Source organism: Condylura cristata, unplaced genomic scaffold, assembly GCF_000260355.1.
Source record: "Condylura cristata isolate star-nosed mole 26May11 unplaced genomic scaffold, ConCri1.0 scaffold00032, whole genome shotgun sequence".
Taxonomy (NCBI): Eukaryota; Metazoa; Chordata; class Mammalia; order Eulipotyphla; family Talpidae; genus Condylura; species Condylura cristata.
In genome coordinates, this window is record NW_004567133.1 from 7219692 (window position 1) to 7235361 (window position 15670).

Below are 15670 nucleotides of genomic sequence, written 5' to 3' on the forward strand. Positions count from 1 at the left end.
TAAATCCCACCTCTGCTCCAGAGGGGCAATATTCCATGCTTCACAGCTGTCTGGAAACAAGGACTGGCTGCCAGGACAGGCTCATTATTTCAAAAGAAAATAATGAGCTAGAATGGGGTTTCAGCATGGACTTCTGGACAAAGATGGCTTACTCTTTTTTGACTGCATATGGTGGGAGAGGTAACTGAGCTGACACCCACTCGCAATCACAAGAGGACAGGTTTTAAGAAAGCAGCCAACCAACTCTGCCACAGTAGACTCCAGAAATACAAGACCTGGATGAAGCACAGTGAAGGATGGTGGAGTACAATGATGAAGCCCTAATGAAGCTCCCCAACCCAGCACTTAAGAGACACATAAGCCCTGAAATTTCTTTTGTGGTTCATGCTTGGTTCAGATCTTACCTGGGGATTTACCTGAGTTTCTGTGTGTTATAACCAGGAGAGTCCTAATAACAGAGTTCCACTGCCGAAATTAAATTTCAAACTATTGGGAATTATTTTTGAAAAATATGCTCTAATATATTGTGAACTGGGGAAACTTACTTCCTCCCAGTGAATGAGAAGTCAAGAGACCAACAAAGAAACAAAAACCCAAGAAAACCGAGGAGTACCCAGGCCAAGTGATGCATAATGAATGAGAACCAGCAAGTATAGAACCAATTCACTCTTTTATTCTAAGTAAGAAAATCAGTGATTCTGGGTGGAGTCATGGGATTTGTTGGTTAAATCACCACGCAACTTTCAGATTCTAAATGGAGAGTATCCACATTAAATACATCAAATGTACATCATAATAATAATTTCTAATGTCTGAACATATTCATGGTCTCATGAAATATTCATTGTTCATTTTCACACAGGGCTGTGCTAAGAAGGAAGGAAAATGCTAGGTGGCAATACTTTCTATCTGAACATCAAAGATGAAGGTAGCTAAGAAAGGGGCAGAGAAAAAAGACATTCAACTGTATTTTTTTTAAAGATTTATTTATTCATACAGAACTGGGGTATAGGCTAGAGATGCAGAGGGTGAGAGGATTCACAGAGACAGAGTGGGGAGCAGAACAGACAGATCGATGAAGTACACTGCTGAGGGGAGCAGCGGGCAGGTCAGGAGAGGTCTGCCATGCCATGTGGATCTCCTCCAGGGCAGGCGGGAATCGAACTCATGCGGAATCGAACTCATGCGGAAGTGGCTTCAGCTTCTTAGTGCAGTGCTTTAACCCGCTGCGCCACCAGGGAGGGCCCTCAACTGTATTTTTTATTTGTTTTAAACATGCTCTAAACTTGTCTCAGTGTTTATAGTTTATTGCCATGAAACTTACATAAAGCTGCTTATCTTTGTAGGAGCAAAAAATAGCCAGGGTCCCCAGGATAGAAGAAGCAAGGAGCCTCACATCTTACATCTCAAGAGACACCTTAGTGGGAGACTCAGCCTACATCTCATCATCACCACCTAGTGAATTACACTTAAATAACAGGGAGAGCTGAGAATAAGTGAACACCTGTTAAAAAGGCCCCCACCATGATAAGGTCATTTTGTGGCACCAAATAGAAACAAGAGCTCTCCTGAATCAGGGGAGGTGGAGACTTAAGTAACAGAAATCTGGGTGGGGGCAGAGAAACTACAGCATATAGCCAGTATATTAACACTATATTAAAACTATATATTAACACTGTATATATTAACACTATATACAGTACATGTAACACCATATTTACCAGAATTTTCCATTGAATGGAGCTCTTAACCACCAAGACCACAAAATGGTCCAGGGGGCACACAAAAAGGCCAGGTCCAAGAGAAAGCACCTGAGCAGAGGCAGAGGCTCCAATGAAGAGAGAGTCCAGGCTTTGTAATTATCTAAGTAAAAAAGCACTATGGGTGCAGAGAGTAACAGATGTGAATTCCATGAGGTCAGGCCATATTTGGCTTCTTAACCACAGCAAAGAGATTAGTGCAGCTCAAGTAGAGAAGATAGGAGAAGAGTTAAAGGGATGTGGTTGAAGAGATGGGCAAGGGTCAGACTCTGCAGGGTTTAAAGATCATGGCCAAGGTTTAGAAATTTGTTGAGGTTGACAAGAAGGCAATGGGAAAATGAAAGTAGGGGAGTGATATGTCTGCTTTAAGTTCTAAAAAGATCACGTACCGTAGCCATGGTCTGATGAACAGACTACAGAGGGACACGTGTCAGTGTGAGCAAGAGGTCTACTGTGGCAGCCTGGGCAGGAGATGAGGGTGGTGCCATCGCAAGTGACACCATACATGCCAGGCATGGCAAATACACACACACCCATGGGCATAGATGACAAATGGCTTCTATATGTGCAGACATATGTGCATGAAGGAACATACATCTGAAGGAATGTGTGCATAGACAGTTGTGCATATATATATGCATGCCCACACATTCCTATGTGCACACATATACACGCAGTTTATACATTTACCTTCACATTATCAAACACATGTATAGTAATGACAGTAGTCTGTACAAATATTGAAGAAAAATAGTTTTCAGGTAAAAATGATCAATACTGGAAAGATTATCTATAAGACAAAATAAAATCTGCAAGAGCAATCAATGTCCATGACAGAAGTTTAGAACACACCAAACACTTGATAACAAAATACATTTTATTTACAAAATCAGGTAACTTTTATATGTTCTTCTAAAGTACCCTATGATCTCTTAATATGATTCTGTGTTCCAACTGCAAAAGAACTGTCATGCCCATTCAATGAACTTCATCCTTTGGCCAGAATCACATCTTGTTAAAGAGGATACAAAGAGATAAAGGTGAACAGACCCCTGCGTTAATTTAGCAGATAGCTGACTGTCCAACTTGGTATCCCTTCTTTCTTAGCAAAGAAAGAACCACCAACATGTTCTCCAGACTCTTTTACAGCTAGCAATGGCTATTCAGCCAAATTCTCACCAACAGAAGATGAGCAGAAGTTATGCCTGACTTGCTTGAAAGGAAATTGCTCCCTAGACTTCTGCCTCCCTGCTGACTAGGAGGTAATGTGAGAGATCCCAGCTCTGATCACAAAGAAAAGAAAAATCCTTTAAGGCAAGTGCTCTCAACAAGAGGCCATTGTGCACCTCAAGACACATGTGGCAATATCCAGAGACATTTTTATGTCAAACTGGTAAGGGTGTTCCTGGTGGTTAGAAGCTAAAGATGCTGCTGCTAAAAATCCTGCATCACACAAGAGAATCTTCCACAGCACAGCAGAGACTTTCGTGGCCCAAAATATCAGCAGTGCCAACCCTGAATAAGGCTGTGTGTCTCAAAAGTCATGCATAATAATTATTCAAGTATCTTCTTAAAATGAAAACCCTGTTTTTAGAAAGTTTGAGGTAGGACATGAGAGTCTGCATGTCTATCAGACTGTTCCCTGGGGACAGGCAGAGAAAGAAAATGCCAAGAGGGGACTCTGAATGATCCACTGATATGAGATGACTGCCTCCACATCAGTCTACACGGGTTGGACTATATAGCTAAACACACATCCCTGTCACTCAAAACTCACGGCTTCACCTCTGTTCCCTCTGAGCTGCTGGTACGCAGACAGTGCTGAGATTAAAAACCCTATCAACTTTCATAATATTGGACAGAAATCATCTTCTGTCTTATTTAAGCCACTATAAGTTAGGGTTTCTCTACTGCAGCAGTTCAGTTTGTACCCTAACTAATGCAGTGACCTTCTGTAAACAAGAGATGGTTACATCTTTGCTGCTACTTGGCTAGAGACTTAAATCCCCCAGAGCTGATATCCTCTAGAAAAGAAGAAAAGGCGAAAGGAAGAAACCCATCAGTACTGGCCATCAGAAACGAAACCCATCAGAAATGCCTAAGAAGAGTGCATTGATGCTATAAGAAGTTACTGCCAACTTACTGACTTAACAGTTCTAAAAGTCAGAAATGTGAAATGGATATCATTTAAAACAGCCAAGCTAAGTGCCCAAGCACAGATGAATGGCTAAAGAAGATGTGGTATAAGTATATACAGTGCACTATTACTCAACTATTAAAAAAAGATGAAATCTCACTATTTGTGAAATTAAGGAACTTGGCGGGAGTGGGGGGCAGTTATGCTGAGTGAAGTAAGTCAGAAGGAGAAACAAAAGCCAGATAATTTCATTCATGTATGTAATATAAATAAACAAAATAGAACCAAAACAAGCCACAGCAATCAGATTGTAGAATTTAAGATAACCAGAACAGGTAAGTAGGAGATTGGGGCAAAAGAGTTGAAGTGGCCCAGTCAACTACAATGGAGGACCTTGGGTGGCTTGACGGTGGTCGTGATGGGGTGTACAACATATATTTAAAGAGATATAACTCTATACCCCTAATGATGCTGTAAATTGCTACCTCAGTAAAGAAAAATACAAGTTAAAAATTAAATTAACAATAATAAAATTAAATATTGAAAGTAATCTTCATTACTCTGGAAATTCTAAGGAAGAATCAGTTTCCTTACTTCCCTTGCTTCTAGAAGCTGCCAGAATTCCTTGGTCTGTGGTCCCTTCCTCTGTCTTCAACAGTCATGTGAGTGCCTTTCATGCTTCCATGCTCCTGGTTCTAGCACTTCAGCCTTCCTCTTTAATTTAAAAAGACCCTCATGGTTACTCTAGGGCCATTCAGATAATCTGGGATGCTATATTTAGCATCTCAAAGTTAGCTGTTTAGCAATCATAATCCCATCTACATCATTAAATTCCCTTTGCCAGGTAATCTAGCATATCCCAGAGATTAGAATGTGGTTATTCTATAGGTTTGAAAGCAGACAATATAGGCAGCCAGGTGGTACAAAGTTAACCTGTCAAACTGTAAAATACAGACAAGGACACTGATAAGAGATGATCCAGCAACTGAGAAGAAAATAAGAGAATCTTCTGGTCACTCGCTAAACTCATCAACTACAGGGAAATCCTAAGAAACAAAGGTACGCCCTAGATTTTTTTATTTCTCCATCATAAAAAGACGATGCATCAATGGCCATGTGTCATGTAAAAGGATAATCCATCAATTTTCGTGTGTCAGGTAAGGAGTTATGCACAGAGAGGTTTTCCAGAAACTCTTCGAATGTGCATGCAGTCTGCTCTCACAATGCTTGATCTGTGGCATATAACAGTTTCTGTAAATTAAACTTTTTAATCTGACTTATGGTAAGAGTATTTGTCCTATATTTCAGGTAGTCCCTGGAGTGCAACATTCCAGAAAACCAATTACCTGGGGGAATTCATGGAAACGTGCATAGGTTAATAACAACTAACATATGTAGACAAAGCAGTTCCCAGCATTGCAAAGCCACTGTGAAGCCATTAGAGGCTGTTATTCCCATTTTAGAGATTAAGAAAACAAAGGCTCAAAGACTAAATACTTGTCCATGCACACAGAGCAAGACAAATATAGAACTCACACTGAAACACTTCACTTTTGATTCCAGGCTCAGCTTTCATTTTTCAAAGCACAATATACCTGCACAATCCAACTTCCCTACCATAGAGGCACTGAGACTCTTTGACTCAAATATTTCCTCAACTCCAGGGGACCCACCACCACCACTGCTGCAGAAACCTGAACTTGGAAGCAAAGAGAAAAGTTACCCACCTGCTGTGAGTTACAAATAAAATACAGTGTCATTACCTGCTTATTTAATGGCAATTCTGTCATTCTGATAATGCATTTAGAGAAACATAATTCCAACTCCTCTTGGGGAACAATGGTCTATCGGAAATAGTGTGCACTCTTTGAAAACTTGGGCAGTAACAGCAACCGAGGTCAGGAACTAAGGAAGTCATACATGACATAGTAAGACACCTGGCTTGTAGCAGCCTGCAGTTCAACTCCGGGACTGTCTCTTGCCCTTTGAGATCCTATCATATGTAAAACTGGAACAAGAAAGTATCTGCTTCATGAGGCTGCTGTGAGGAATGAAGGAGACAGTGTCATATAATGCAGAGACCATCGAGAGAGACAGTCTAGTCCACACAGCTTACTTGAGTGGGTGTCTCTTTTTTGCATCCAATATAGTCTTATAAATATAGTATGTGAAACAATTTAGAACAATTCTTTGCCAGAATTCCCAAGTAAAAGTGAGTTCTATTTCTTTCAGAAGCCTGGAGTTTTGCAAAGCAAAAAAGCTTAGTACACAAAAGATATACTTTCCATTCATTCATTCATGATTCATAATTAGTAGTTAATAAGCCACCATACTGGAGTGCCTGCTATGTGCCAAGCACTGCTCAGAACTGACAAGGGAAGAAGATGGATAAGACTCCCCAACTTGTATGTAGCTTACTTTCTAGTGAGCAGGAGATAAGAAATGAGGATGACTTTAAAGCATCATAAATACTCAAAAGAAAATAAAAACGGTGTAAGAAGCTCAGAAGGGGGAAGGGATCTTTCATCAGGTAGTTAGGAAGTACCTTTTTGAGGAACTGAAATTTGAGTAAAGACCTGAAGGATAAGTAAGGAAACATTGGAAATTTAGGAATGGGGGGATAGAGTATTCCAGGAACAGAGAATTAAAAGATCCTAAAGTGGAAAAGACCTTGGTCCCAGAACAGAAAAGAAGTTACTTCTACAGTCTAGTATTGAGGTGATATCCCTCAAGTAGTCTGCCCAGTAGGCAGGTGAGTTCATCTGCTTATGGGGAATTCGAAACTTCTAGCAAGGAAAAGTTAACAATTATGAGTCATTCTTACGAGGCTAAAGGCAACACTTCAGGGAAAAGCACTTGGAGACAAATTAAATGAAATACTCTAACTCCTGGCTCTGAAGCCCAAATGCACATTTGAGCAAGTTACTTGGCCTATCTTTGCTTCAGTTCCCTTGCCTGTGATGTGCTAATAACACAAGGTTCTATTGAAGACTAAATGAATCCAAGCTTGAGGCAGGGCTGGACAGAGGAGTACAAGTATCTACTACCACTGCTGCTACTAAGCTGCCACAATCCCATCTTCATCTTCCTGTTCCATTGCAAAGGGCCCCTGCCTACACCTTATTTGTCTTTGGTCTTGTTGCAACATGAATACATCTACCTTTAATAATTTTCACAATTCAACTGTTAATCCATACATTGGATGGTCCAACCACCATTGATTTGGGGGTGTAAAGCAATAAGCCCTTTGTCCCTAGCCCCCCAAAGAATGATGACCCTGTTTATGAATATGAACAGTAACAGTTGTTTCAGCATCTTCTCCACAGTCAAATAAAATGTAGAAAACAAGGGAATGCTAGAAATTTTGGCCATCTTCATATAAAAAGTGTTTTCAGCCTAATCTCAAACAAACCTGATCTCAATTTAGCAGCAAAAAAAATCCACTAAAAAAAAGGACAGAAGAGAAGGAAAAGAAAGACTGTTATCCTAGAGAAAGAATTCTCCTTCTATTTATTTCTCTCATGCCCCATCAGTAAAGTGTTAAGATTTTGTGTTTATATTTCTTGCAATTTTTGCTGAATTTATTACTATTTAGGCTCTTTGATTGGTTCTATAAATAGTATATTTCCTCATTATATTTTCAAAATGTTTGGTATAAGCATATCGAAGAACTGCAAATTTTTGCATAGTAACTTACTTACTGATCATTTTAATTAATCCTATTATTGTTTCTAACAGATTCATAGAGATTTAAGTTATTTAAGGTTTTCCCAGAATGAAAATTAATTTTATCAGTTATCTTTGTATCATTAATAAAATAAATCATAGAATTTTTCTCATTTACCAATATTATGAGTAAATCACATTATCAGATTTCCAAAGATCGAGCCATCTTTCCATTCCTGGAATAAATCCCACTTCGTCAGTATTTTTATTAGCTTATAAAGTAATCATTTACTTGTCCATTTCTATGAATTCTTCCAGGTCACTGTCTATACCCAATTTATTTTGAGCCCAACACATAATTAAAAATCAATGCAATTTTAATAAATGAAAGAGTGAATGAAATAATTAGTGCACTGAACCTCCCCAAAACAACACTTTGTGTATCTTTTACTAGATTAAGTTACTTCAAGAGTATCTTAATATACCCTTCTATAGTACATCTTTACATGTTTAATGAGCATGTGGTCTGATGGGCCCTCCCCCTACTTCTTCTAGTAAGAGAATTTTAAATACTGCATTCTCTATAGGAAAACTTTTCCCTGTGGTTTCAATGAGACTAACCCTGCTTTCCTCTCCTACCACAAACTCAGGTCAGACCTGATCAGGGTACTACACAATGATTGCTTCAGCAATGAAACATGATGCAACTTAGAGCACAGGCATCTTTAAGAACAACTTACATCAGTTATTAAGAGAAATTATTTCCAAAAAGAAATAACAAACAGAAGATGTGTTTCAAGGTCTATTATTTACCATCTTGATTTAAATATAGACATAGCCTATTTGAGAATAAAGCAAGCTAGAGGCAAACATAACCAAAAATGGAAAAAGACACCTAGCAACATCATTTAAGCTCCCAGATCCAGATTTTCCTGAAACCATCAATCCCTAAACTTCCATTACATAAATCAATAAATTACCTTCTTGTTTTTAATAAGTCAAATTTCTATTGCTCAAAACAAAATTGCCAAAGTCATGTTTCATACATCCATTAAAAAAAAATGATTTCAAAAACTTTGAAAGGAAGTAGCAAACATGTTTTAAAAAAAAGCCAACTGCTTGCTTTTAATTAATGGTAAAATGGGTTGAAAGTCTGCCTTCATAAATTATAATTTCAGATTGAAATTCCCAAGACAGTTAAAGAGGACCTTATTAAACCACAGAAAGCAATGAAATCGGGAGATTACTTTAAGAGGGTGGTGGTTCAATCAGCTCCAGAGCTATCATTCATTATGCAAGACCAAAACCTTTAAAATTCTCTAAAATACAATACTAAAATACAATACTTTAAAATTCTCTAAAATACAATATGACTTTCATTCATCTAAAGTCTGGAGTCCTCTCTCCTAACTCAACTGAGATGCACAAACCTGGTATACAAAAAGTAAATCATACTATGAGGGCTGAAGAACAACTGAAAGCAACAAAATCTCACAACAGGGAGCAGTGGGTCTGGAGCAGTCCTGCATTCTCAAACGCTTATAGTTCTGAGAGAAACTAAGACAAACGCGTCCTCAGTCTCTGAACTGCCTCTATCATGACAGAGCAAGTAGCATCCATTCCTACTGTAGGAAAATGTCAGTGTGCAAGGCCAGGGGGCGTACCCAGTTCTACCCCAGCCCCACTAGGGAGAATTCTGGCTGCAGTTACTTCTTGATATCAGGCTTTTCTGTTCCTTCTGCTCAAGTTACAATAGACCAAATTGTGGAATCCAGTTTTGATTATTCTCTGGAGAGCTACTTAAGAGGCGCTTCAGGGTTTGAAATCCCTCATTCAGACATAATCTTGAAATAAAAGACTATAGTCAAATGAAAAAATGTATTACAGCTTTCTCTTTAGGGTCTTCAGCACTGATAGGCAGGATAAAAGGAAGGAATTAAAGGGAAATGAAGATGAAAAGACAGGGAAAACAGGAAAGTGAGAGAGGAAATAAGGGGGAAAATTTATAATATCACAAACTCTGTGTGGGACACATCAATGCCACTTCATTTCATCCTCAAAGCATATTCCTTTGGAGGAATATTGAGGCCAGTCTGAAGGTGGAGAAATTGAGGTTAGAAGGCACTAAGTGACTTCTCCAAGACACATAATGAGAAGGTAAGGGGTTCTGGCTCACAAATACAAGATCATGTTCCCAACAATGTCCCTATGTTCTGAAGGGTCTAGTATAGAAGTTTATTCTAGAACCAAAGTATTTTAGTGGATGAATACACTCTATGGAGAAAATACAGCCTCATCTAAGAAACAGATTCACAAAAAAGAAACAAATATAAGTAGCTTGATGTCCAACAGATCTAGTATTAAAAAGGAGGGAAACCGAGAACCCAATTTTTTCTAACTCTCAGGTCTCCCTCAAGCCAATGGACCAGGGTTTATTTCATGAGCATATTTTCTCTATATGGATCAAATACAGGCACTCCTGGTCAACAGAGGAATAACTGAGAACTTCTACACCTTCCAGAAAATGTTGATTGGGAACAAAAGAAAAATTTTGTTTTGAACTGTCTCTCTTCACCTCAATGTTACTGTGTATATGGAGATCCTTTTGGTGTTACAGTATTTCTGGAAGATACCTCTCCCATGCTATTGCAAAATCTGTAAGACGGGGAAAAAATCTAAACTGAAATAGCACATATAAGCCACAATTCTGGCAATGGCAACGGGTATTTATGGGTAAGCCAGTTACTTTCTAAAATGTGTTTAAACCCAGGGTCACACACTGGTACCCAGCTGGCTGAATCTGGCCCACAGATGTGTTTTCTTTGCCCTGAAGTGCTGGCCCACTCAGTGCTTTTATGAAATTTCAGTCTGTTGCCAACATTAAAAACCAGAAGATTTCACATGAAAATGTGGATTTCCAATTTCTCTTACAAAATGAAAGACCTAGTAACCACAACTTACACCTGCACAAAAGTAGCTGGAACAGAGAAACAGCTGAGCAGGCCCTTCACTGAGCAGGTGCAGCCCATCCCTCCCCACCACCCAACCTCAGCCCAGCTAGGTCTGTGCCAATCATTTGTATGATCCATGTGGAACCAGCAGGTCTGGGTTGGTGACTCCGGTTGGAAGGTTAAGCAGATGTAGTTTGCAACAGCCAACCACTGCTAGACTTTTCCCAAAAACATCTGCAGTTAAGAGACTCTTTGGTCAGCATTATGACAGCTGTGATAGAGGGTAAAGCATAGGAGACCCAAGTGGATGAGAAATGGAAAGTTCACTAGTGCGTCCACTAGATTCTGCTCTCGGATAGTCATTTAGCAAATACATTCACAATTGTTACTTCATTTACCCCCACCAACACTTCTGCAAAGAAGGAGTTACTCTCAGGTAAACAAGCTGAAGCTTAGTGATGTTAGGTAAGTTAGCCAACCAAGATCACCCTTAGTAAGTTTTAAACCGTATAAGGTTGTTAAGCTGGTTTTGTTCAGCTACAAATACCATGTCTTTGGAAGAGTGAATGGATACTTTGGAAAGTCAAGGGCTTATTTCCACCTCAGGAACCTTGCAGCATCTGTAACCTCTGCTGGAAACCTCTCCACTCAGGTCTTCACATGCAAGGACCTGGCTTTTATTTCATTCACACCATCTCCATAGAGAGGTTTTTCCCTAATCACTTTAAGTGACAAGCCAGCTCACAAAAGCTGCTCAAGGTGGAGCCCAGGGTTCTGTAGCATCAGTGTCACCAAGAAGTCAGAAGGCCCCTCCCCAGACCCCCTGCTCGGGATCTGCCTGCTAACACTTCCTCAGGTGATTCAAGAGCATTCAAAATTTTACAAGCACTGCTGTAAGGCAGTGTTGTCCTGCTATCCAGGGAAACATTATGTGGGTCACAAGTGTAATTTTACATTTTCTAGTAGCCACATTAAAAAGGTAAAAGGGAGGACTTTGGCTATAGGCTGTCTCCCTCACACCCTGCTGAAATGCAGGTTCCCGGCAACAGGTGTGCTGCTTCTGTCTTGTTCACCCAAACAGTCCTGGGCACACAGTAAATATTAAATGTTTATTCAATGAAAGCAAGCAGAAAGGAAAAGACCTGTAACACATTACTTGAGGACCTGTGGCTCCAGGAAGAAACCAGCTGTCTGGAGCAGGAAAGGCATGATCAGGTCAACCATCAAGCAGCTGAGCCACAGAGCGCACGTCTCACCCTCTGGGGGCTACTGGAAGGCAGAAAGGCTGCATTAGCTCGTGGCCTCCCCAAGACACCCAGATGTGAAGAAACCTCTACAAAGCACCAACTACCTCAGGAGCAGAAACTCCATCAATGCCTGTGCCTTTCCATCATCCCGTTCAGTCCCTCCCCAGACACCACATGTGAAGAAAGCTCTGACCACTTCCCTCTGGCCACATGAGCAGACTATTAAGCTGGCTGTCCTGAGCTCTTTTCCCCTAGCCAAGAAGACTGGAGAGTTAACTATTGGCAGTGAAGATAGCTTGAATCCATGGAAGGTCACTCCTCATGGTACTGGGGCCATGAGGTTCCCAACCAACATGGTCAAGGTCACTGACATTTTGGAAACCATGAGGGCAGGGCAGCTTCAGTTGCCTCTGTCAGTTTGAGGAGTTCTGGGGTAGCCAGCTAGTAGTCCCATCCCTTCCCAAAAGATAAGGCCTATGTAGACAGTTGGCACCAAGTCACCCTGTAATGTACATGTAGCTTTGCTCTTTCTGGGGGAGAGGTAGCGGGGTGAGAAATGAGCAGCAGAAGCAAAGGGTTAATTCAAATCATCCCCCCCAATTATTAGCCACTGGCTTGTGTCAATCCACCAAGGGAAGCTTGCTTCTGCATAGCTGCATCACACATATCCTAATCATTAGTCCATCTCGCCCTGGCAAGTTGATATACATGCTCTACTCTCACATGTGTCTTTAAATCAAAGGAGAGCAGCAGCATAAGCAGAAAGCAAATGGATTTAGGCACTACTGGAGTCACACCTAGGAAATAAAACTGCTAGGGCTGCTTAGTGGGCTATGAAGACAGCCAGCTTTGTCCAGGGTGGCCCAAGGGTCTTCTTGCTCTCACTCTTACCGAAGACACAAGTAGCAGAAATATTTGCAGAATTAGTAGGGTTTCGGGAAGCAAGTTGAAAAGTGAAAAAAAGACAAAACAAATAAGTAGGGGACAGGAAGAATGAAAACCTTCAGTTAACGTGTGGCTCTCTAATCGGCCAAACAGCAGAGTAAGATTCTGGATTAGCCATGTGGCCCACGTGGAGGAGGTGGTCCCTTTAAGCACAGATGCCACTATTTCAGACTCAGAGGTGGACCAGGAACCCCAAAGGGAGGCTTGCTGCTCCTGGTGTGAATGTGCCACTGTTTCCTCTTCTTGGCTTGTAGTAAGGGTGTCATTTCCTCTTCCTATCAGAGAGACAGAGGAGCCTGAGGATCCAGAGGAGCCGGTGCCTGAAGAGATGGCATTTGTGAAAATCCCACAAATGGCCTCAAAGCACAACTGTCCCTAGAAAGGTTGGAGAGCTACTCAAGGCTAATTCCAGCACACTTTGCTCCTTGGGCCCAAGGAGTTTCTGGAGACTTCTCAACAGCCACGCCTGAGTGGCTAATGGTTTTGTCTGTGTTAGGAAGATTCTGTGCCAGTACTTCTGCTCAGCAACACTAAGTATTATCAGGAACTACCAGAGGTGAGACATTTGGGTTGAGGGTAGAGGACCCAGAGGTATCACATGGTCCTCTTAAGTAAGGATCAAGGAATCCCTTTCTGTCCACATCTTTTCTCACTGACATTTCTCCTGCTGCATCCCAAGGGTTGACATCGAGTTCCAGCACCACAAGCGATAAAATATCACAGAGCTGGAATAATACCATCAGTACCCCCTTAATGTCAGCAAGGCAGTTTATATGCCTTCTTTTCCCAGCCTTGTTACAAGAAAGCATAAGAAAATCTCACATCTTCTACCCCTTTATTCAGATAAGTCTCTACACCTAACCCTGGATGTCCTTACATACATTCCACCACACACACTTCATCAACTTTAAGTCACCTGAATAAAACAATCCTTTCTCTACTCCCAGCCACTGCAAAACAATCCAAATACATGTTAGAAAGATTTGATCTCTGTGCCTCCCTCTCCCTCAAAGGGCATTTGCACTTCTCACAAGATATACAGCTTTAAAATTAGAATGGAAAAAAGCCAGTTAGGCTCCTAAGACTACCACAGCAGAAGCCAGGACAGTCCTCTCACCAACAGTTAAACAACAGAAACCAGACATCAGACCCTTTCTCTATTTTGCTGTTGTTGCATTAATCATTCTAACACTTTTTTAATTATAACCGCAAACTGGAAGCCATGACTTGTGATGTTATAAGTACTGATTTTTCCAGTTAAATTAGGCATTTGCTGTTTTATGTTTTGATAGGAAGGGGCTGTTTGAAGCCTCTTAAAATATTGCAATTAGTTCTTTCTGTTGAAACAGACAAGACATTAACAGACATATTTGCTGGTTCAGTTTCATGTGCTGGAATGTTTATGCCTAAGTGTACTTCTCTGAAGCTTTGAAAGCATAAGGCAGATTTTTTAAAGTGGAAAAAATCAATCACAAAACATATATTTATTATGTATTTCTGAGTTATTTCCAAGACTTTCTCAGGCTGTAATTTAAACTTAGAAAGCAAGGCTCTTCAACAGGAAGATGACTTGTCAGGAAACAATCCTTATTTTACCTATTGGCTCTGTTAGAATGATAATATCACTTTAACAGACAAAGGCTGTGTTTCTGTTTGACAATTGCAATTAATTACTGAGATACAACCACATGCGCCAGCCACTCAGATCTGTTTTCTAGCAAGATGTGAAAGGGAAGGAAAGAGGGAAGGGAAAAATAAAGGCAAAGGTGGTGTGCATACTGGATGTCGGCATCAGTGTGTTTTAAATATTATGGCTGGCAAGAAAGCTGGATTATTAATTTATTTTACCTGCACTTAACTTTCTACTTCTCTCTTCCCCCTTTGTAGCACCGCTGACAGCCGGTGAAAAGGAAGGAGAGGAACATCTCACAAGGCATACACTCCAATCTGTTGTGAGGGAGGCGGGGGTTAGAAAGGGCATGGTGCAGGACAGGCAAACTCTGAGAGCACCAACTGTCATGCAGACAAGAGCTCCTGACGCCAAATCAACCCAGAGCTCCTCGCCGAGGGAGAGAGAAAGTTCTGGAGATGAGGAATATCCTCAGTCTTTACTAGAAAGCCAAAACTCGCCATCATCAACTGTTCCTCGCTCGTTTTGCTCTAACCTGAAAATGCTGAAGTTGGATTCAGGCCACGCAAATGCGTTTGACAGAGAGTTTGAGAGATTCCAGGGGATCTCAAAGCCCCTAAATCCGTCTACCTCTCCTGATTCTTTCCTCAGCATCCCCAACACAGAAGCGCAGAGCCCCGCAGGGGCTTGGGTCAGGAAACACCCCGCGGCTTGAGGGCTGGAGAGTCCCCGGCTTAGAGCTGGGCGTATTCAGAGAGGATGTCCCTGACACTGCCTCCCCTCGCCCTGTAGTAAAGTGGCCCTTGGCCAGTTTCCAGCTCTTTCCACCGCTCCCCTGAGCGTCCGCGCCAGGTTTAGAAGAGCCCTCGGGGGACTAAGCGGTCACGGGGGCGGTGGTGCCTGGATGCTGCGGAGCTTGGAAAGCGGAGCGGCTTCCCCTCCGGGTCTGCCAGGCGTCTATACCATCCCGCGAACCGAGGCTCCTACCTGTACCACTCCAGCCCCTTCTCGTAGTTCCTGTCGAAGAAGTGTGGCTCTACACCCACCGCCCGCACGTCGGGGTGGACTCGGATCGCCTCCAGCAGCGCGCGGGTCCCTCCTTTCTTGACCCCGATGATAAGCGCCTGTGGCAGCTTCTTCTCCCCATAGTCCGGGGTGCTGACGGCGCCGCCCCTCTCGCTGCTCACGTTGGCCGCTCTCCGGCCTGCGAGCTCCTCGTCTGTGGTGCTGGACTCCTGAGCTTCCCTCTCCAGCAGAGCGCTCTGCGCGGTGATCATCTCGCTGGGGGCCAGCGGGGTCCGGAGCCAGGCGTCCCGGGCGCCTCCGCCGCCGCT

General features: G+C 41.9%; 1 protein-coding gene across 1 annotated transcript in view; it reads right to left on the reverse strand.

The window, feature by feature from the left end:
• HS3ST4 (heparan sulfate (glucosamine) 3-O-sulfotransferase 4) overlaps positions 1-15670 on the reverse strand; it is a 319921-nt gene that overhangs the window by 303679 nt on the left and 572 nt on the right. Inside the window, exon 2 of the mRNA XM_004691707.2 lies at positions 15324-15668. Coding sequence (XP_004691764.1) covers positions 15324-15668 — 345 coding nt within the window. The remainder of the gene's footprint in view (positions 1-15323; positions 15669-15670) is intronic.